The sequence below is a fragment of the Myxine glutinosa genome, chromosome 10 (genome assembly GCF_964187855.1).
Source record: "Myxine glutinosa chromosome 10, kmMyxGlut1.1, whole genome shotgun sequence".
Classification (NCBI taxonomy): Eukaryota; Metazoa; Chordata; class Myxini; order Myxiniformes; family Myxinidae; genus Myxine; species Myxine glutinosa.
This window is the reverse complement of record NC_136270.1, coordinates 30,618,696-30,634,475: the sequence shown is the minus strand read 5'-3', so window position 1 is coordinate 30,634,475 and position 15,780 is coordinate 30,618,696. Positions and strand designations below refer to the sequence as shown.

At 41.1% G+C, this 15,780-nt stretch overlaps 1 protein-coding gene across 1 annotated transcript in view; it reads left to right on the top strand.

Moving 5' to 3' along the window:
• Positions 1-15,780, top strand: part of MYO15A (myosin XVA) — a 184,715-nt gene that overhangs the window by 75,414 nt on the left and 93,521 nt on the right. The window contains exons 18-23 of the mRNA XM_078785176.1: positions 2,861-3,096; positions 8,178-8,356; positions 8,591-8,663; positions 12,166-12,342; positions 12,878-12,990; positions 14,630-14,712. Of these exons, the coding sequence (XP_078641302.1) occupies positions 2,861-3,096; positions 8,178-8,356; positions 8,591-8,663; positions 12,166-12,342; positions 12,878-12,990; positions 14,630-14,712 (861 nt within the window). The remainder of the gene's footprint in view (positions 1-2,860; positions 3,097-8,177; positions 8,357-8,590; positions 8,664-12,165; positions 12,343-12,877; positions 12,991-14,629; positions 14,713-15,780) is intronic.

Sequence of the window (15,780 nt, the reverse complement as noted above, 5' to 3'; positions counted from 1 at the left end):
AGCTAGGAAGCTGAAATTTGGGCACAATAGTGCGCATGTGCTTTGGCAAAAACAGTATTTTTTTTGTTTTTTGATTAATTAATTAATTAGTTGATTAATTACGTAATTATTATCGATTCATTAAGTACTTATTTATTTCCTTTTTCAACTATTTCCAATCTCAGGCACCTTTTGAGCAAGGAAGCTGATGTTTGGACATGACAATGACCAAGTGATTTGGCTGTAAAGGGCCGAAAACCACCAAAATACCTGTCATAAGATCGGCTGTCAAGGGCCGGTTTTTGATTGATTAATTAATCAATTAATTGATTAGTTATTAAATTAATGACTTAATTAACTGTATTTTTTAAAAGTTACAGATTCGGATGAAACCGTGGTGGTTTAGGTATTCTACTAGCAAATTGATTAATAATTTAATTATTTTATGATTATTATTTATTTATTTTCATTATTAACCGTTTGAGTACGGTTTTTTTTTTTTAAATAAAAAATACCCCCAGTACGGGATTAATTTGGCATTATGGGAATGCAACCACGTACTGACGATCTATTTATAGGCATAGTTGATGACGTGTAGTAACGTCATCTGTACACAAAACTTTTTCGCGGGTTGCGGCAGTGGATGTCATCCGTACTCAAAGGGTTAATCACTTATTTATTTTCTTTCTCATCTGGGCAATTTCTCAAGCACCTTTTGAGTTATAAAGCTGATATTTGGACACGACAGCGACCAAGTGATTTGGCTATTAAGGATATTTTTGATTTATTGATTAATCAATTCATCGATTAATTATTTATTGATTAGTCAATTAATCAATTCGTTATTTAATTTTTTGATTAATGGCTTATGTAATTAATTATCAAAAACTTACAGCTTCGGATGAAACACTGGTGGTTGAGGTATGCTATTAGGCAATTGATTAAGAAATTATTTTACGATTATTGTTTATTGATTTTAATTATGCAATTAATCAATCAATTATTGTACACTTCTCCCTCCCAATACCATCTCTATGTGCCACGCTGGAGGATGTTATTAATCTATTTGGCATGGACGTTGTACTTGTTCATATTATTGTTATTATGTACTTGTTCATATTAATTGTTATTACACACTTAACCTGTCGTGAACCAAATGATTGAGGCTGATACCGATTCGTGCTTATCAAGAGTCAAATTGTACGTTGTACTTGTTCATATTATTGTTATTATGTACTTGTTCATATTATTGTTATTACACACTTAACCTGTCGTGAACCAAATGATTGAGGCTGATACCGATTCGTGCTTATCAAGAGTCAAATGGGAATTTGAGCATTGGGTTTTTTTTTCCAAAACCTGCACCAGAGTGTAAAGCCCAGTTTACATTTCAGGGTTCTCTTATGACAGGTATACAATTTCCCAAAGCACATTTCTCTATTTTAGAATCAATACGAAAACCTGATTTTCACCCTTTTCTAAAAACTAAACTGCTAAAGTCTAAACAAATAGTTTGACACGATGGGGCAGAGGTAGTGCACTGACCTTTAACCTCTGTATATTGGGTTCGGTTCCTGACCTGACTATAAAGGGTCAGGTTGATACTTCGCAGGCACGGTGTCACATTACAAAATGCTCTATCCCTTCGATGAACTTGAAGCTGGGTGGTCCCGTCTGCTAGCATAAGTGGTAAGACGTTAAATATCTCGCGGTGTTTTTCGTTGGGGGGCTCAGTTTTCGCCGGCACTCCGAACAAATGACAAATTCCTGCCCAAATCAGCTCTACCCGAAAGTCAGGCCTGGCCAGCCGATTTTATCAAGTCTTGGGCCAAAAACTTTCCCTACAAGAAGATTGGAACATTTGGAACTCGTTAAAGAAGTAGTAGTACTAGTCCACTAAATAAATGCATAATACTAAACCTGCAGTGACACTGCGACTGTTACAAGCCTGAGTCAGGTGCATTATGTTGTAGCGTGTTGTTCCTGTAATTTCCATCGTTGTTCAGATTTCAAATCTGGCTGGAATTGGACTTGGCCGCTGGAGAGGTAATTCAATGTGGCCTGGATTAACTAACATCCGGATATCTGAAACCTGGAAAAAGAAAGAGCCGGATTGGGGGTGTCATTGGGTGCTCGGAAGACCGACTTTTGATTCAAGTGAAATAATGGGGAAAAATACTTATTGAAAGAAGGGTACAAATTAATTTTATTCAAAACCAACATGACTTGTGAAGAAGTTCGTGGAAAGCAGTCAATAGGAAACCTGAAACCAGAACGTGAATGAATGAATTGGAGATTGTGTAAAAAGGCACAGACAGAATGACTTCAGCTGCAGTTTTCGTTGCTCATTATGAGTACATGCAACTTTGCTTTTGTCCGTCTGTTGCTCCACAATGGAGAGCTTCATTGAGGCTTAACTCACCTCGTGCTCGGACCATTTGGAGAGAAAGAAGAATGAGCAAGGTTTTAGAGCAAACACAACGTGCAGCATTGTTCATTATCCCTGCTCGAGTGTTGTGACTGCGGGTCGCCGTTCACTGCATGCACACACACACTCAATGGGAATGACGAACAGGTGTTGCTGGTGAACGCTGGTGTCCATGGTGATGTACCACACTGTTCAGAGAGCGTCAGTGCCACTGAAGCGGCTTCTTGAGCAAGGCTTGTACTGGGTGGTTTGCCATTGCCTTCCCATTGGTTTGCCAGGAGGAGTATTGTGGGTGGGAAATGATGGCAGTCATGACACGGTGAAAGTGATTCACCGACACCATAAGCAGCTCCCGGAGGGTTTAATATTGAGTTTCAAATTGCTTGAATAGACGAGTTGAACCCATGAGCTTTTTTCTAAACCTGATGCAATACCTCTTGTCTTTGTCCAAAGGTTATACAGTTCACAAGTGGACCTGAGCTCCATGGTCTGTCCGAGTTCCTCTTCGGAAATCACGTGGTGCACAAGGGGCTGATGGAGGGCCGGCTTCGGGACGAGTTGCTCTGCCAGCTTGCCAACGAGGCAGAGCGAGCTCATGGTGCGAATGAAGCTCGTAGAGGCTGGCTACTACTTGCTCTTTGCCTCTGTGTCTTCACACCCTCGGCTAAGTTGCAGAAATACTTTCTCAAGTGAGTACGAAAGGAATATATGAGACAGAACGAATACTCCGAGATAGAACATGTGACTGTCCATTGTCCAACCGTATTCAGTTCAACCTTATCTAGACCACCAAGTACTAAGTACCGGTACATCTTACATGTAAGACATTACATTGTTACATATACTGTTTCCAGAATGTCCAGTGAAATTATTTTGAACAATCGTGTTTTCAAATTCACTGTAATCTGAGTATATTACAGTGGAAACTGATGATAGCAAACCATTTGGCCCCCATTTCTTGTATCTTACTATAATTCACCAAATGTCTGTCTGTCTGTCCGTTCCCAGGTACCGCAAAAACGGCTGAACCGATCGCAACGAAATTTTGGGTGGGTAATACTGGGACCCCCTGGAGTAAAATAGGCTATATTGTTTTTCCAATTTTTTTTTTCCCAATTTTCCAATTTTTCTAATTTTCCAGTTTTAACAAACACGATGGAATAATATTTACGTTTTTTTTTTTTTTTTTTTGCATACAAGATCGAGCCTCGTGAAAGAGCTAACATTAATCACACAGAAAGACAAACCGACACATAAAACATATAACATGGGGAGCGGTAGACAAGATGGGGCGAGAGGGGGAGGAACACAAACACAACATCTGAGAGCAGGGACATCGAGAGATCTGTGGGAGGGAGAGGTCTTTGGGGCGGGGGAGGCATGGGAGGGGGGGGGGGGGGGTGAGAGGTATAAAACATATGGACACTGCCGGGACTTCCAGGAAAGAAGTTGGAATTTCAAACAAGGTGGATCTGGGGTAAATTAGTGGGGGTAGAAAAGATCAAGGTTTTGGATGGGGAAAGATAAGAGATGGTGGTGAACAGCTGTTTTAAAGACCTGGAGGGAGGAGTGGGATTGAAGGGAGTGTGGGAGTTTGTTCCAGAGGCGGGAGAAAAGAGGAATGAAAGAGTGAAGGTGAGCAGAGAGTCTTGATTTTGGCAGTTTAACCATAAGAGGGTGGCAGGCAGATCTTGTGCGACCTGCAGGAATATTTGGGGGACAGAGCCCAGAGAGAGAGCGGGGAGCAAGGCTGGAGAGGAGTCGGTAGAAGACAGAAAGACCACCTACCTGTCTGCGGTGAGTGAGTGAAAGGCCCTCGGAGATAGCTTCATCACGGGAGATTCCAATGATTCTGAAAGCTTTGGTTTCAACAGCGTGAAGCCGAGCTAGATGTGAGGCAGGAGCACCGGCCCATAGGGGATAACAGTATTCCATTGAGCTGCGGATGAAAGCCTTGTATGTGGTGAGGAGCTCAGGTGTGCTGAGGAAGGACGGAGGGTGCCCAGTCGGCGACTGGCTTTGGAGGCCAGCTTGGAAATGTGGTTTTCCCAAGAAAGATCATGGCAGATAGTGAGACCCAAAAGCTTGAGTGACAGAACTTCTTGGAGAGGATTATTCAGAAAGTAGATGGGAGGGTTGTCCAGTCGATCTTTTCGGAGAGACATAGTAAGAGTGTGAGATTGGTCAGGATTGAAAGACATGTTCCATTTGTTTGACCAGTCTGTGATTTTGTCCAGGTCTTCAGAGAGTGAGGAGGCTGCAGACTGCCGATCTGAGGGAAGAGGTATGGAGCGGCAGAGAATAGAATCATCAGCAAAGAGATAGAGAGGATTTTCCAGAGAGTCGGAGAGATCATTGAGAAAGACCAGAAAAAGCACAGGGCCCAGAACACTACCTTGGGGAACTCCAGCCTGAACAGGACGGGGAGATGAGAGAAATCCATTCAGGGCCACACGTTGTCTACGACCAGAGAGGAAGTCCGCAGTGATGCGGATATGAACAGTGATGTGGCTTTTATTGAAATTCTACAAATACTGTTTATATTTTGATGATTTGCGTGTAATATGATTTAACGGATGTTTATATAATTCGCTTAAAATAAAAAAAAGCCTTCAATTTCTCATATTTTGCCTTTTCATTTTGGCCTCCCAATTGAAGCCCCGCCCGTAGGGTGGGTACCGTTGCTAGTTTGTTATAATAACAAATCTATTGTGAAACCTAAACTATGGTGTTGTAAACTGGTGGAATGATGATGACACATTGACCGAACTTTGTTTTCACCTCTCACTCCACACACCTTTCCTTTCCGGAAGTGGGCGCTAACACCAAGCACATAGTGTCTGCACAGTAATAGGTGAAGACCACTGAGTGGTCAAAATGTCAGGCCTGATCCTTACCTGCTCACAACTACATTCATTGATGATACCGCAGTCATTTCTGAACAAATGGTTGATGTTTAACTCAGGGCCATATATTTTGTGGTCTCACTATCTGCCATGATCTTTCTTGGGAAAACCACATTTCCAAGCTGGCCTGCAAAGCCAGTCGCCGACTGGGCATCCTCCGTCGTGCGAAGTCCTTCCTAGGCACACCTGAGCTCCTCACCACATACAAGGCTTTCATCCGCAGCTCAATGGAATACTGTTCTCCCCTATGGGCCGGTGCTCCTGCCTCACACCTAGCTCGGCTTCACGCTGTTGAAACCAAAGCTTTCAGAATCATTGGAATCTCCCGCGATGAAGCTATCTCTGAGGGCCTTTCACTCACTCACCGCAGGCAGGTAGGTGGTCTTTCTGTCTTCTACCGACTCCTCTCTGGCCTTGCTCCCCCAGCTCTCTCTGTGCTCTGTCCCCCAAATATTCCTACAGGTCGCACAAGATCTGCCAGCAACCCTCTTATGGTTAAACTGCCGAAATCTCGGCTCTCTGCTCACCTTCACTCCTTCATTCCTCTTTTCTCCCGCCTCTGGAACAAACTCCCACACTCCCTTCAATCCCACTCCTCCCTCCAGGTCTTTAAAACAGCTGTTCACCACCATCTCTTATCTTCCCCCATCCAAAACCTTGATCTTTTCTACCCCCACTAATTCACCCCAGATCCACCTTGTTTGTAATTCCAACTTCTTTCCTGGTAGTCCTGGCAGTGTCCATATGTTTTATGCCTCTCCCACCCCCTTTCCCATGCCTCCCCCCCAAAGCCCTCTCCCTCCCACAGATCTCTCGATGTCTCCACGTCTCTCGGTTCCTGCTCTCAAATGTTGTGTTTGTGTCCTTCCCCCTCTCTCCCCATCTTGTCTACCGCTCCCGATGTTATTTGTTTTATGTGTCGGTTTGTCGGTTATGTGTCGGTTTGTCGGTTTGTCTTTCTGTGTGATAAATGTTCGCTCTTTCACGAGCCTCGATCTTGTATACAAAAAATAAAAAAAATAAAAAAAATAAAAAAATATACATCATACTAAAATACGCAATTTGGTGTCTGTCTGTCTGAATGTTTTTTTGACCACCATACATTCTGTCGTTTCTTATCCAATGTCAACCAAACTTGATTGGAGGACGAAGGGTCACACGATGGAGGCTCTTCCAATCCGAAAACGACATGATGACGTCACGCATAAATGCAAGCCACCACTCGCCTCCAAACTAGGAAGGCTTCGGCAGGGTTACTCAGGTCTTTAAAGACCGAGATTAAATGGTCACAAGTAAATAATTGCAGAGCCGCCAACCAGAGCCCTAGGACAGAACCACCACAAGGCCAGAAGTGAAGAACCCACCACTGCACAGTGCAGACACTTTTGCTACATCTTGCGAGGCCGATTGCACAGTCCGTGGCACATTCCCATTGTCCGACGCAGCCTGACAGATGATGATTGATGGTCTGTGCCCATTGGCTGGCAGGTCGGGAAAATTCCACAACATAGACAGTTGGTGATTTATGTGCCTGCTTACCAGCCTGCCAATTGCCTTGAACCAAACAAATATCCATGTTATGGGCTTGTTCTTGGCGTGCCTTGTGTCCTCTTGGACTGTGCCGAATACTTTTTCGTATGCAGAGTCAAGACTCCTGTAAGAGCTAGTACACTGAATGGATCAGGAAGTAACAGAACAAAAGGAACAGTAGAGATAGCGGGGGTAAGTGGGGCACCAACAGTCGAGTTGAAAGGTGAGACTTGGACAAACAAAGGGTGTGGAGAGGAACGGGGAGCAGCAAAGGATGCATTGAATGGACAGGATGGACACAGAAGGAAACTCTTAGGAGGGAACAATTGGATTGGCTGTTAACTAACAGAAAAAAATTCCATATCAGGGCAGATATCGACAGGGAAGGCTCAAAAATATGTAGGAGTGTGGGCAAGGGGGGTAGTTGGGGGATAGATACAGACACTGAGGTCGGGGAAGGGGGTTGTGAGGATGGACGAGATCTTTCTAAACAAGTGTTTAACAGGCTTAATAATTTGCAGGAGTTACACCACGCTTACAAACATGTACCATGAAATAACTATTCTAATCTATCCTCCCTTTTGCCGGGGTGAATTTGGGTCGTCGTTGTCACTCTAATTAGGAAAGCCCATTGAGGGTTATTTGGCTATGCCTATTAACGCCGTCAATCCAGACCATGCCACATGTCTCTCGGCTTGCTCGGCCCTCCGTTGATTAGAGATGAGGCGCATGGTACCAATTAGCGTAACACCCGACTGATTTGACTGTTCCACCGGTATGGTATTGGAGTGAAAAGACCCATGATCCTGCTCGGTACGATCGATCCAACTGGTTGTTATGGTCGCGTTGATGTGACCCACCGGATTCGTACCGGGCAACTGAAACAACCCCACATGGTGATAATATGTATCATGGATGATTTGGGGATCGCTTGGACAGTTGGAATCATCATGTGAGGTTTCCCCACTATATAAACCAACCACTTATCATTGCTTGCTTGAAAGGTTAACTCCTTCCTCTGGGACATGCTCTGAATCAATAAAAAAAATTGTTGATGATATTTACAATTATTCAAACCAGATACATGTTTGGGCATTTCTGGTAGAATAGAGGAGTCTGCAAATTCAGGGACTCTACAATGTAGATCTAATTATACGACATGTTTAAAAGAACTGAGACATAAACACTCAAATAAGTGAAATAGCCAAGATATATGGGAATACTAAATGTACAAGAATGATAGATGTTCATCATCAATACTCAAGCTAGTACTGTGAAGTAAATGAAGCTAAACAAGCAAATTGATACCATGCTGTCTTCTGGTACTTCTATAGATATGTCTCTGACCATGGCTCAGGGGGCTTTGCGGCCATCTGCCAGCGCAACTTAACACATGGACTAGCTGTGGCTGAAGTCTTGCCAGGGGAGTCACGATCACTGCCTCCCTGCCTGCTGGAATGGCGCGCTGCGAGCGAGCACGTTGCAATGGCCCTGAATATCACAAGCTTTGGCGGTACCGATCAGCCCCTACTACTGCCGTCTTCTCGCTAAATGCTGCACAGATCCACATCAAGCATTTGCATTCAGACTTTTTATAATGTCACTCATCAGGTTTATGTTCTCCCTGCTTATTTTACCACCTGGTATTTTCAAATAGTGTAGCTGCTGTGTCTTTCAAATAATTTACGCTTAATCCGTTTATCGGATTGTGATACAATGTGCATTTTTCTGTTGCTTGCATTTCCAGGAGAGACCATCCTGAGCCCCATTGACTCTTGGAGTAGAGGAGAAGATGTTGTGGGAAGCATTCTCAAACACAAGTTTGTCTGCACAGTGTACACAATTTTGTCAACTCGAACAGATTTCGTTTTCGAATTTCGATTCAGTTCCAGGAAATTTGGGTTTGCCCTTTCTGTAGTCATATTTTAGTTCCTGTCTCAAGTTGCCGAGGGAAAGAGAGTTGACCACTTTCTCTGGAGTGGCGTCACATGTCAAGCAGATCAGGAGTTGTTTAAAATATCACGAAAACATTATCAGAACACATGTTGCATTCTTGAAACGTTAAAAAAACATTTTGACATTTATGATGCTCATCTATATAATATTCTCCATAGGTGATTCTGTCTGTGAGTCTGTCTGTCTGTCCGTGGGTGTGGCTTCAAAATCAAATCACCACCATTTTGTTTCATGGCTTTGAGGCCACTTTTGTTAGGCCCGTACTTTCTTACTCTCTCTCACAGTTTTATTTCAACTCTAATTCGATATCTCATTTCATTTTTCAGTCTCTAACATGGTTTTAGACTCGGTTGAAAAAACACGGGAAGAAAATTTAATGAAAGTTACCGTTTATAGAACAAAATGCATTTTCAAAGGCCTGTAACATAAAGACCATTGAGACTCCCTCACGGCTTTATCTCGACTCTAATTCACCATCTAATTTCATTTTTATCGATGGTTTTAGACTCAGTTTCAACAATAATTGAGAAAATTCACACACATACGGAAAATTGCTGAGACATTTTAGAAATTTGCAGGATGATATATCATACACCACCCAAATAATACAGATGGGAAAATGCCGAGATATATGAAAAATTCACGGCGGACTTTTCCATTTTTATGACAGTCGTGTTGAAAAGTTTTTTGGGGTTTTTGTATACAAGATCGAGGCTCGTGTAAGAGCTAAAGGGTTAACACTACTATCTGATAATTTTTGATACATTAATGGGTTTTCACTTTCACTTACATTAATGGGTTTTCTCTACTATCTGATAATTTTTGATACTTAATTGGTTTCGAGAAGCTTACAATTTATCGTATTAATACTACCTGGATTTAAATTGCCATCATAACTTTAAACGTGTCATTCAGGTGTCCATGACATTAATCCATCACTGTGTCATTTTAATTTGTTGATTTTGGTGTTGAGATGAAAGATATATATATATACCGAGATGGAAATGATGAACAGGGGGTAATATGGTCCAGTGAGTTTGGCCTGATTTATAACACCTGTTTGTGTGATCTGCATCTAGTGTGTACTCATCGGGACATGAGCACTTGTGAAAACACGCACACAAACGCACATGGGGGTAAATTAAACCAGCTGGTTTTCATGAATTATTTCTTTAAAGAGCAGGTGAAAAAAGTTGTGCTCCTCTTATTACTTCTCAGAAACATTGAGCATCGGTGGAAAGTTGTTTATTCAGTGAAACCAAGTTAGTCGGGAGGTTCGTGTTATGTGTAGTTAAGTCCTTCGCCAATAAAGATCAGCTTGAAACTTCCATTGAGCAAATATATAATAATATTTGATTCCAATAGCTTCATTGGCAGGTTAAGAGGTTACGAGACTTTATTTGCCATTTCAGACAAGATAGTACCCAAACGGCGTGCACCTAATTACACGATTGGAACTGACACACCTCAAGTCCAATGGTGGCTTCAATCAGGTTAAGGTAGCTGGTTTAAGATCTTATAAGGTCCTGAGTTCTGTCTTGCCAAAATAACACTGTTGGGTTGATTCAGTCTGCCATCCTTCTGAGGTTGGCAAAATGAGTACAGCTCCAGCTCTGTGGAAAGAGAGCCATTTGAGTATCCTCCATATCAGAGTGGTGACCCATCCGGATAAGTGACAGCCCATCCATCTTTGCCAGCGGACATGCCCCTTAGCCAATGAAAAACTGTCTTGGCAGCTTTCTGTGCCTGATTGAGTGTGAAGGACCATGACACACCAAATACACCGACACACATATGCAAGCACACCTCTTCTTCTTGTTTTTGGCTACCTTCAAAAGGTTATGCAACCCCTCGAATAGGGGAGAGCAAGAACCCAAGATCCTATTCATTGCTTTGTCCTGGGCTACATCTATGCATGACAAGATTGCCTCTGCCGTGGAACCATCACTTTCAAAGTGGCATTTGTGGGAGGGGGCTGGGGTGGAGGGTGGGGGAGGGGGGAAGGGAGGGGTGCATCATCACAGCATTGTTTGATTTCCCATGATGTGATCATCTCCAATAGGATGTGATCCTATTGGAGATGCCAAGAACGGTTCTCACACACCTGTGATGGAATGCATCAGGTGTCCTCCTATGTTTCCTGATTGGGATCCAGCACTCTGAGTCATATAGTGACACAGCCACGCCACTTGCGTGGTAGATGTTCTGTCTTGTTTGGACTGTCAGCTCTCGGTCCATGAAGACAGGTCTGCGTGGACAACCAAAAGCATTGGAGGCTTGCGCAATCCTCCTTTCAATGTCAGAGTCCATCTGCCAGATGACTCGATCATCGAGCTGAGGTAAGGAAACTCATTCACATACTTAACTTGGTTGATCTCATCCCAGAATTCCATGTGCCAAAAAGTCATCAGGTACATCTCAGCTTGGGTGTTGGTCTTCCCTGTGCAAAAGTTACCTTCTGGGAGTTTTGCAAATCCTGGGAGTTTTGCACATATTTTGCAAAAAAATTGATTGATTATTATTATTACTACTGTAATACTGTATATATTTACAACATGATTTTATTCATTTTTTTATTTTAAAAGTATATTTAATAACGTTTTTATGTAAAAAAACAAACAAAAAAAAAAAACATTGGTTTTAATTTGTGTTCAGGAACCAATTAATTACTTATTACATGTATTTAAAGGGGATTTATTGATCCGGTTTATCAACATCCAGTTTACGAACATTTTCAGGAACACATTGTGTTCGTAAACTGGGGACTGATTTCCTGTACTGTATATCGGAAATAGCGCCACCTTTGGTGGTAGCCGATATTACATGTCTTTCTCCTTTATCTTCTTCATATCATAATGGAACTTTATCAAAATTATGATATGGAATATTATGATATGTTGTTATCACTAAAAAAAAATTCAAAAATTATAAGGTGCGTTTTCAACAACACATAGCACAAGTTGTTCTGCACATTGTCGTTCCATTACAATATGGAACTATGGTCTATATGTGTAGGTTTATATGTCCGTCTATATGTGTATATGGTCTATATGTGTAGGTCTATATGCCCGTCTATATGTGTATATGGTCTATATGTGTAGGTCTATATGTCCGTCTATATGTGTATATGGTCTATATGTGTAGGTCTATATGTCCGTCTATATGTGTATATGGTCTATATGTGTAGGTCTATATGTCCGTCTATATGTGTATATGGTCTATATGTGTAGGTCTATATGTCCGTCTATATGTGTATATGGTCTATATGTGTAGGTCTATATGTCCGTCTATATGTGTATATGGTCTATATCTGTAGTAATGCATAAGAAGTAAAATATTAACTTGCTGTTCCCTTTGTGCCACTAGGGGTATGGTGGACAGCTGCCGTGGCTGGTCACTCGGTCTGCAGGAAAATGGTCACACACTGGAGATAGCTGGACATGACTATGTGTTGGACCTCATTTCCTTTCTGGAACATCCTCCAGCATTCCAGTGCCAACCACCAACCTACCTTGGATCTCATTCTCCTGACAGGACGAACTTGTGCGTTTCATCCGTGTTTCTGTCTGTATTTATCAACCATTACACACGGAATTTTGTCAGAAAAATATCTATTTGAGTATGTGTACACATCTAATTATACTGCACCATTCGATTTTAATTGATTTTTCTTCTGCCCAACTTCATGGTAATTAAGCAATGAGAATCATTTGAGGTGAAATGTCACAATAGGTTTAATAAATTATAAACTCAGAAAGCATCAACATTACATTTTACAGACTACAATTGTTGATGTAGTTTCGGGTATTGATGTCACATGGTGACTTCCTTTGAGGAATCAGTTGGAGGGTTTAAAATTGGTTTCTTGAGTTTTAATTCAAAACCGAAGGAACAACAAACTAATGGAGTTCCTCAATATGGAAGCACTGGTTCTGTGTTTCGACCACCCAGTTGTCTTCATATGGAGGCCCCAGATCCGGGAATAGGTCCAGGGGCTAGTTGGTTTTGCCTTCAGTGTTAAATATGTATCTTCCCAAATGCAACCAGTTATTTGCCATTTTGACTTTGGTGTTTGCAGTATAAACAACGCACATGGCAACGCTGAAGCCAGAACGTCCACGTCTCCGGTATCTCCCATCACGCCAAACTCTGTTGGACCTACTGGCCTTCTTTGCCAAACACATAATGCAGGTGTTCCTCACACTTATACCTCAATGTGAAACAATGTACTCAACCAAATGTGGTCACACTTTGATGGAAACCTCAAGCCGAACAAACACGACCTCTCTCTGTGTAATGCCTTGTGTGCAGTGGCCATGGCCTGTGAATCATCACCACTCGTGTTTTCTTTGAATCCTTGAATTTTTGAGAACAGACAATGAATTTTTGAATTATGGGAAGCAATAATTTAATGTTTATAGATTATTTTCTCAAAACTATTGGGACAGCAAGTACATACTGCATGTGCAGATGTATAGTGAGAGAAAGAAAACTCATCTCCCACTTAACGCCTCCACACGATCACTTCTTTCACCATGTGCTGTCTAGTTAAGGTTTAACAAAGTTAGACATAGATTACCGAACCTTCTTGTGAAAATATTGTACACCGCACCTTTCCTATGCCATCTCCAGGCATTGCAAATCGTCATTGCCGGGCACCGCAGGGGGCTCGGCAGTGACGCACGCTGAAAGGGAGTACTCAGTTTTCACTCTGGTTGTTTTCTTGTTTTCTTTCTTGTTTGTTTGTTTGTCTGGGCGATATCTCAGCCATCCTTTGAGCTAGGAAGCTGAAATTTCGGCACAATAGTGAGCAAACCCTTTGTCAAAAACTCTATTTTTTGTTTTTTGATTAATCAATTAATTGAGGAGTTATTTAATTATTAGCGATTAATTAAGTACTTATTTAATTAGTCAAATTTCCTTTCTCTTCTGCCCATTATCTCAGGCACCTTTTGAGTTAGGAAGCTGATATTTGGACATGCCAATGACCAGGTGATTTGGCTGCAAAGGCTATTTTTGATTTATTAATTAATCAATTAATCGATTAATTATTTAATTATTCGATTAATGACTAAAACATTTTTTTTTTTCAAGTTACAGATTCTGATGAAATGGTGGTGGTTCATGTGTTCTTTGACCGAATTGATTAATAATTTAATTTTTTAATGATTATTATTTATTTATTTTCATTATTAATCATTTATTTATTTTCTTTCTCATTTGGCCAATATCTCAGGCACCTTTTGAGCTCGGAAGCTAATATTTGGACATGACAGTGACCAAGTGATGTGGCTATCAAGGATATGACTGTTTTAATAATGACTCATTTAATTAAATTCCTAAAAGATACATCTTCGGATGAAGCACTAGTGGTTTAGTTATGCGATTAGCCAATTGATTTAAAAAATATTTTGTGATAATCTTTTATTGATTTTAATTATACAATTAATCAATCAATTAGTGTACACCTCTCCCTCCCAACGCAGCCTCAATGAGCTGCACTGCGGTATTGCCGGGCGCCAGAGGCGCCCCGGCAATGCCGCGCTGTAGGATATTTAATTATTTGGCATGGGGGCGGTGTACTTTGAATGTATCTGTACTTGTTTTTTGTTTGTTTTGATCCAAATTGTCAGGCTAGTGAAATCTCAGATGGTTTTGGAAAGGATTACAATTACTTGTCCAGTGGGCTGGTGAAAGTTTTTCCTACTTTTGAACCTTGGATATTATCTAAAGTTGCAATTTTTAAAATGTAGAAGTCAGGCCTCATGCATTTAATTGAAATCTTACATGTGTCAGAACTTTTCACATTTGTTTCACTTTTCGCTTCCAGCAAAGTTAGAGGCTGCCTCTCAGCACCATTTTGATGGATACATTGACAAGATGCTTGGCCCACTACCTCCCTCTGAAAATGGTGTAAGTTTTCTTTTTCAAAACGATGCTTTTGTGATACTCACATCATATACATTCACACAGGTCCCTCAAAGTCAACTTGCAAATTAAAGTACGTATGATAATATTTTTGAGTCTCAACATCTCAGCTGTCATGGATTCATAAGAAAACTAGAACGCCACTCAGTAGAGCGCATACTCCCGCCGTGGGTGAAGTTGGAATAGTACGATTTCACAAAAGTTTGAGGGAGTAGTTCAGTGACAACACAAGACAAGACAACACAAGACAGACACTGCACAGATATATATTCAGAATATATAGAAGATAATGTAAAAAAAACAAGGCAATTTCACTTACATTTTCGGATTCAGCGTTCAATTCCATACAAGTGAGTGTATTTTGAGGCATGTGTGACTTCAAATAAAATTGTAAGCCAGGAAAACGTTCGTTTCATTCCTTAGGGATACAACATGTAAAACTGGCCCAAACGTGAAAACAAAACTCGCTCATTTTAAGTCGTACAAGCTAATGCGACCACTCATTCTTCTGGGAAGAATCCCGTGCACATGCTTGTCACACTTATAACTCACCTAAGTCTTTATAAGTTCATCAAATACTGACACCGCGATTGACATTCGCTGAAGTAAATGTTGATATCTCTTCTGAGGTAAAAATCCCCCCCCCCCCAAAAAAAAACAGTTTTAAAGCATTATACGTATCAAACGATACATTTTATGAAACGGGGAAACCGAATACACACTTTGTTGCTTTTAAAACGACAGAATATGTCTTTATTAGAAAAAGAAAAAAAAACGACCTTGAAGACGACGCTGCTAACAAAATACACCGCTCTAATGCATAACCACGAGTTTAAACTACATTTACAACAAATATGAAAACTATTTTCATATCACAATGTTAAATATAGAGTATATAGAAGATAATGTAAAAAGAAAATGAGCCCTATCTTCCAATGGTAAACAATCCTTCAAAAAATTGCTGTATCCCGAATAATATCCTGAGCTTCACCAAAAACTAAACAATTCTTCCTTATCCCAAGGGCAATCATCCCACCAACTTTCATCCAAATC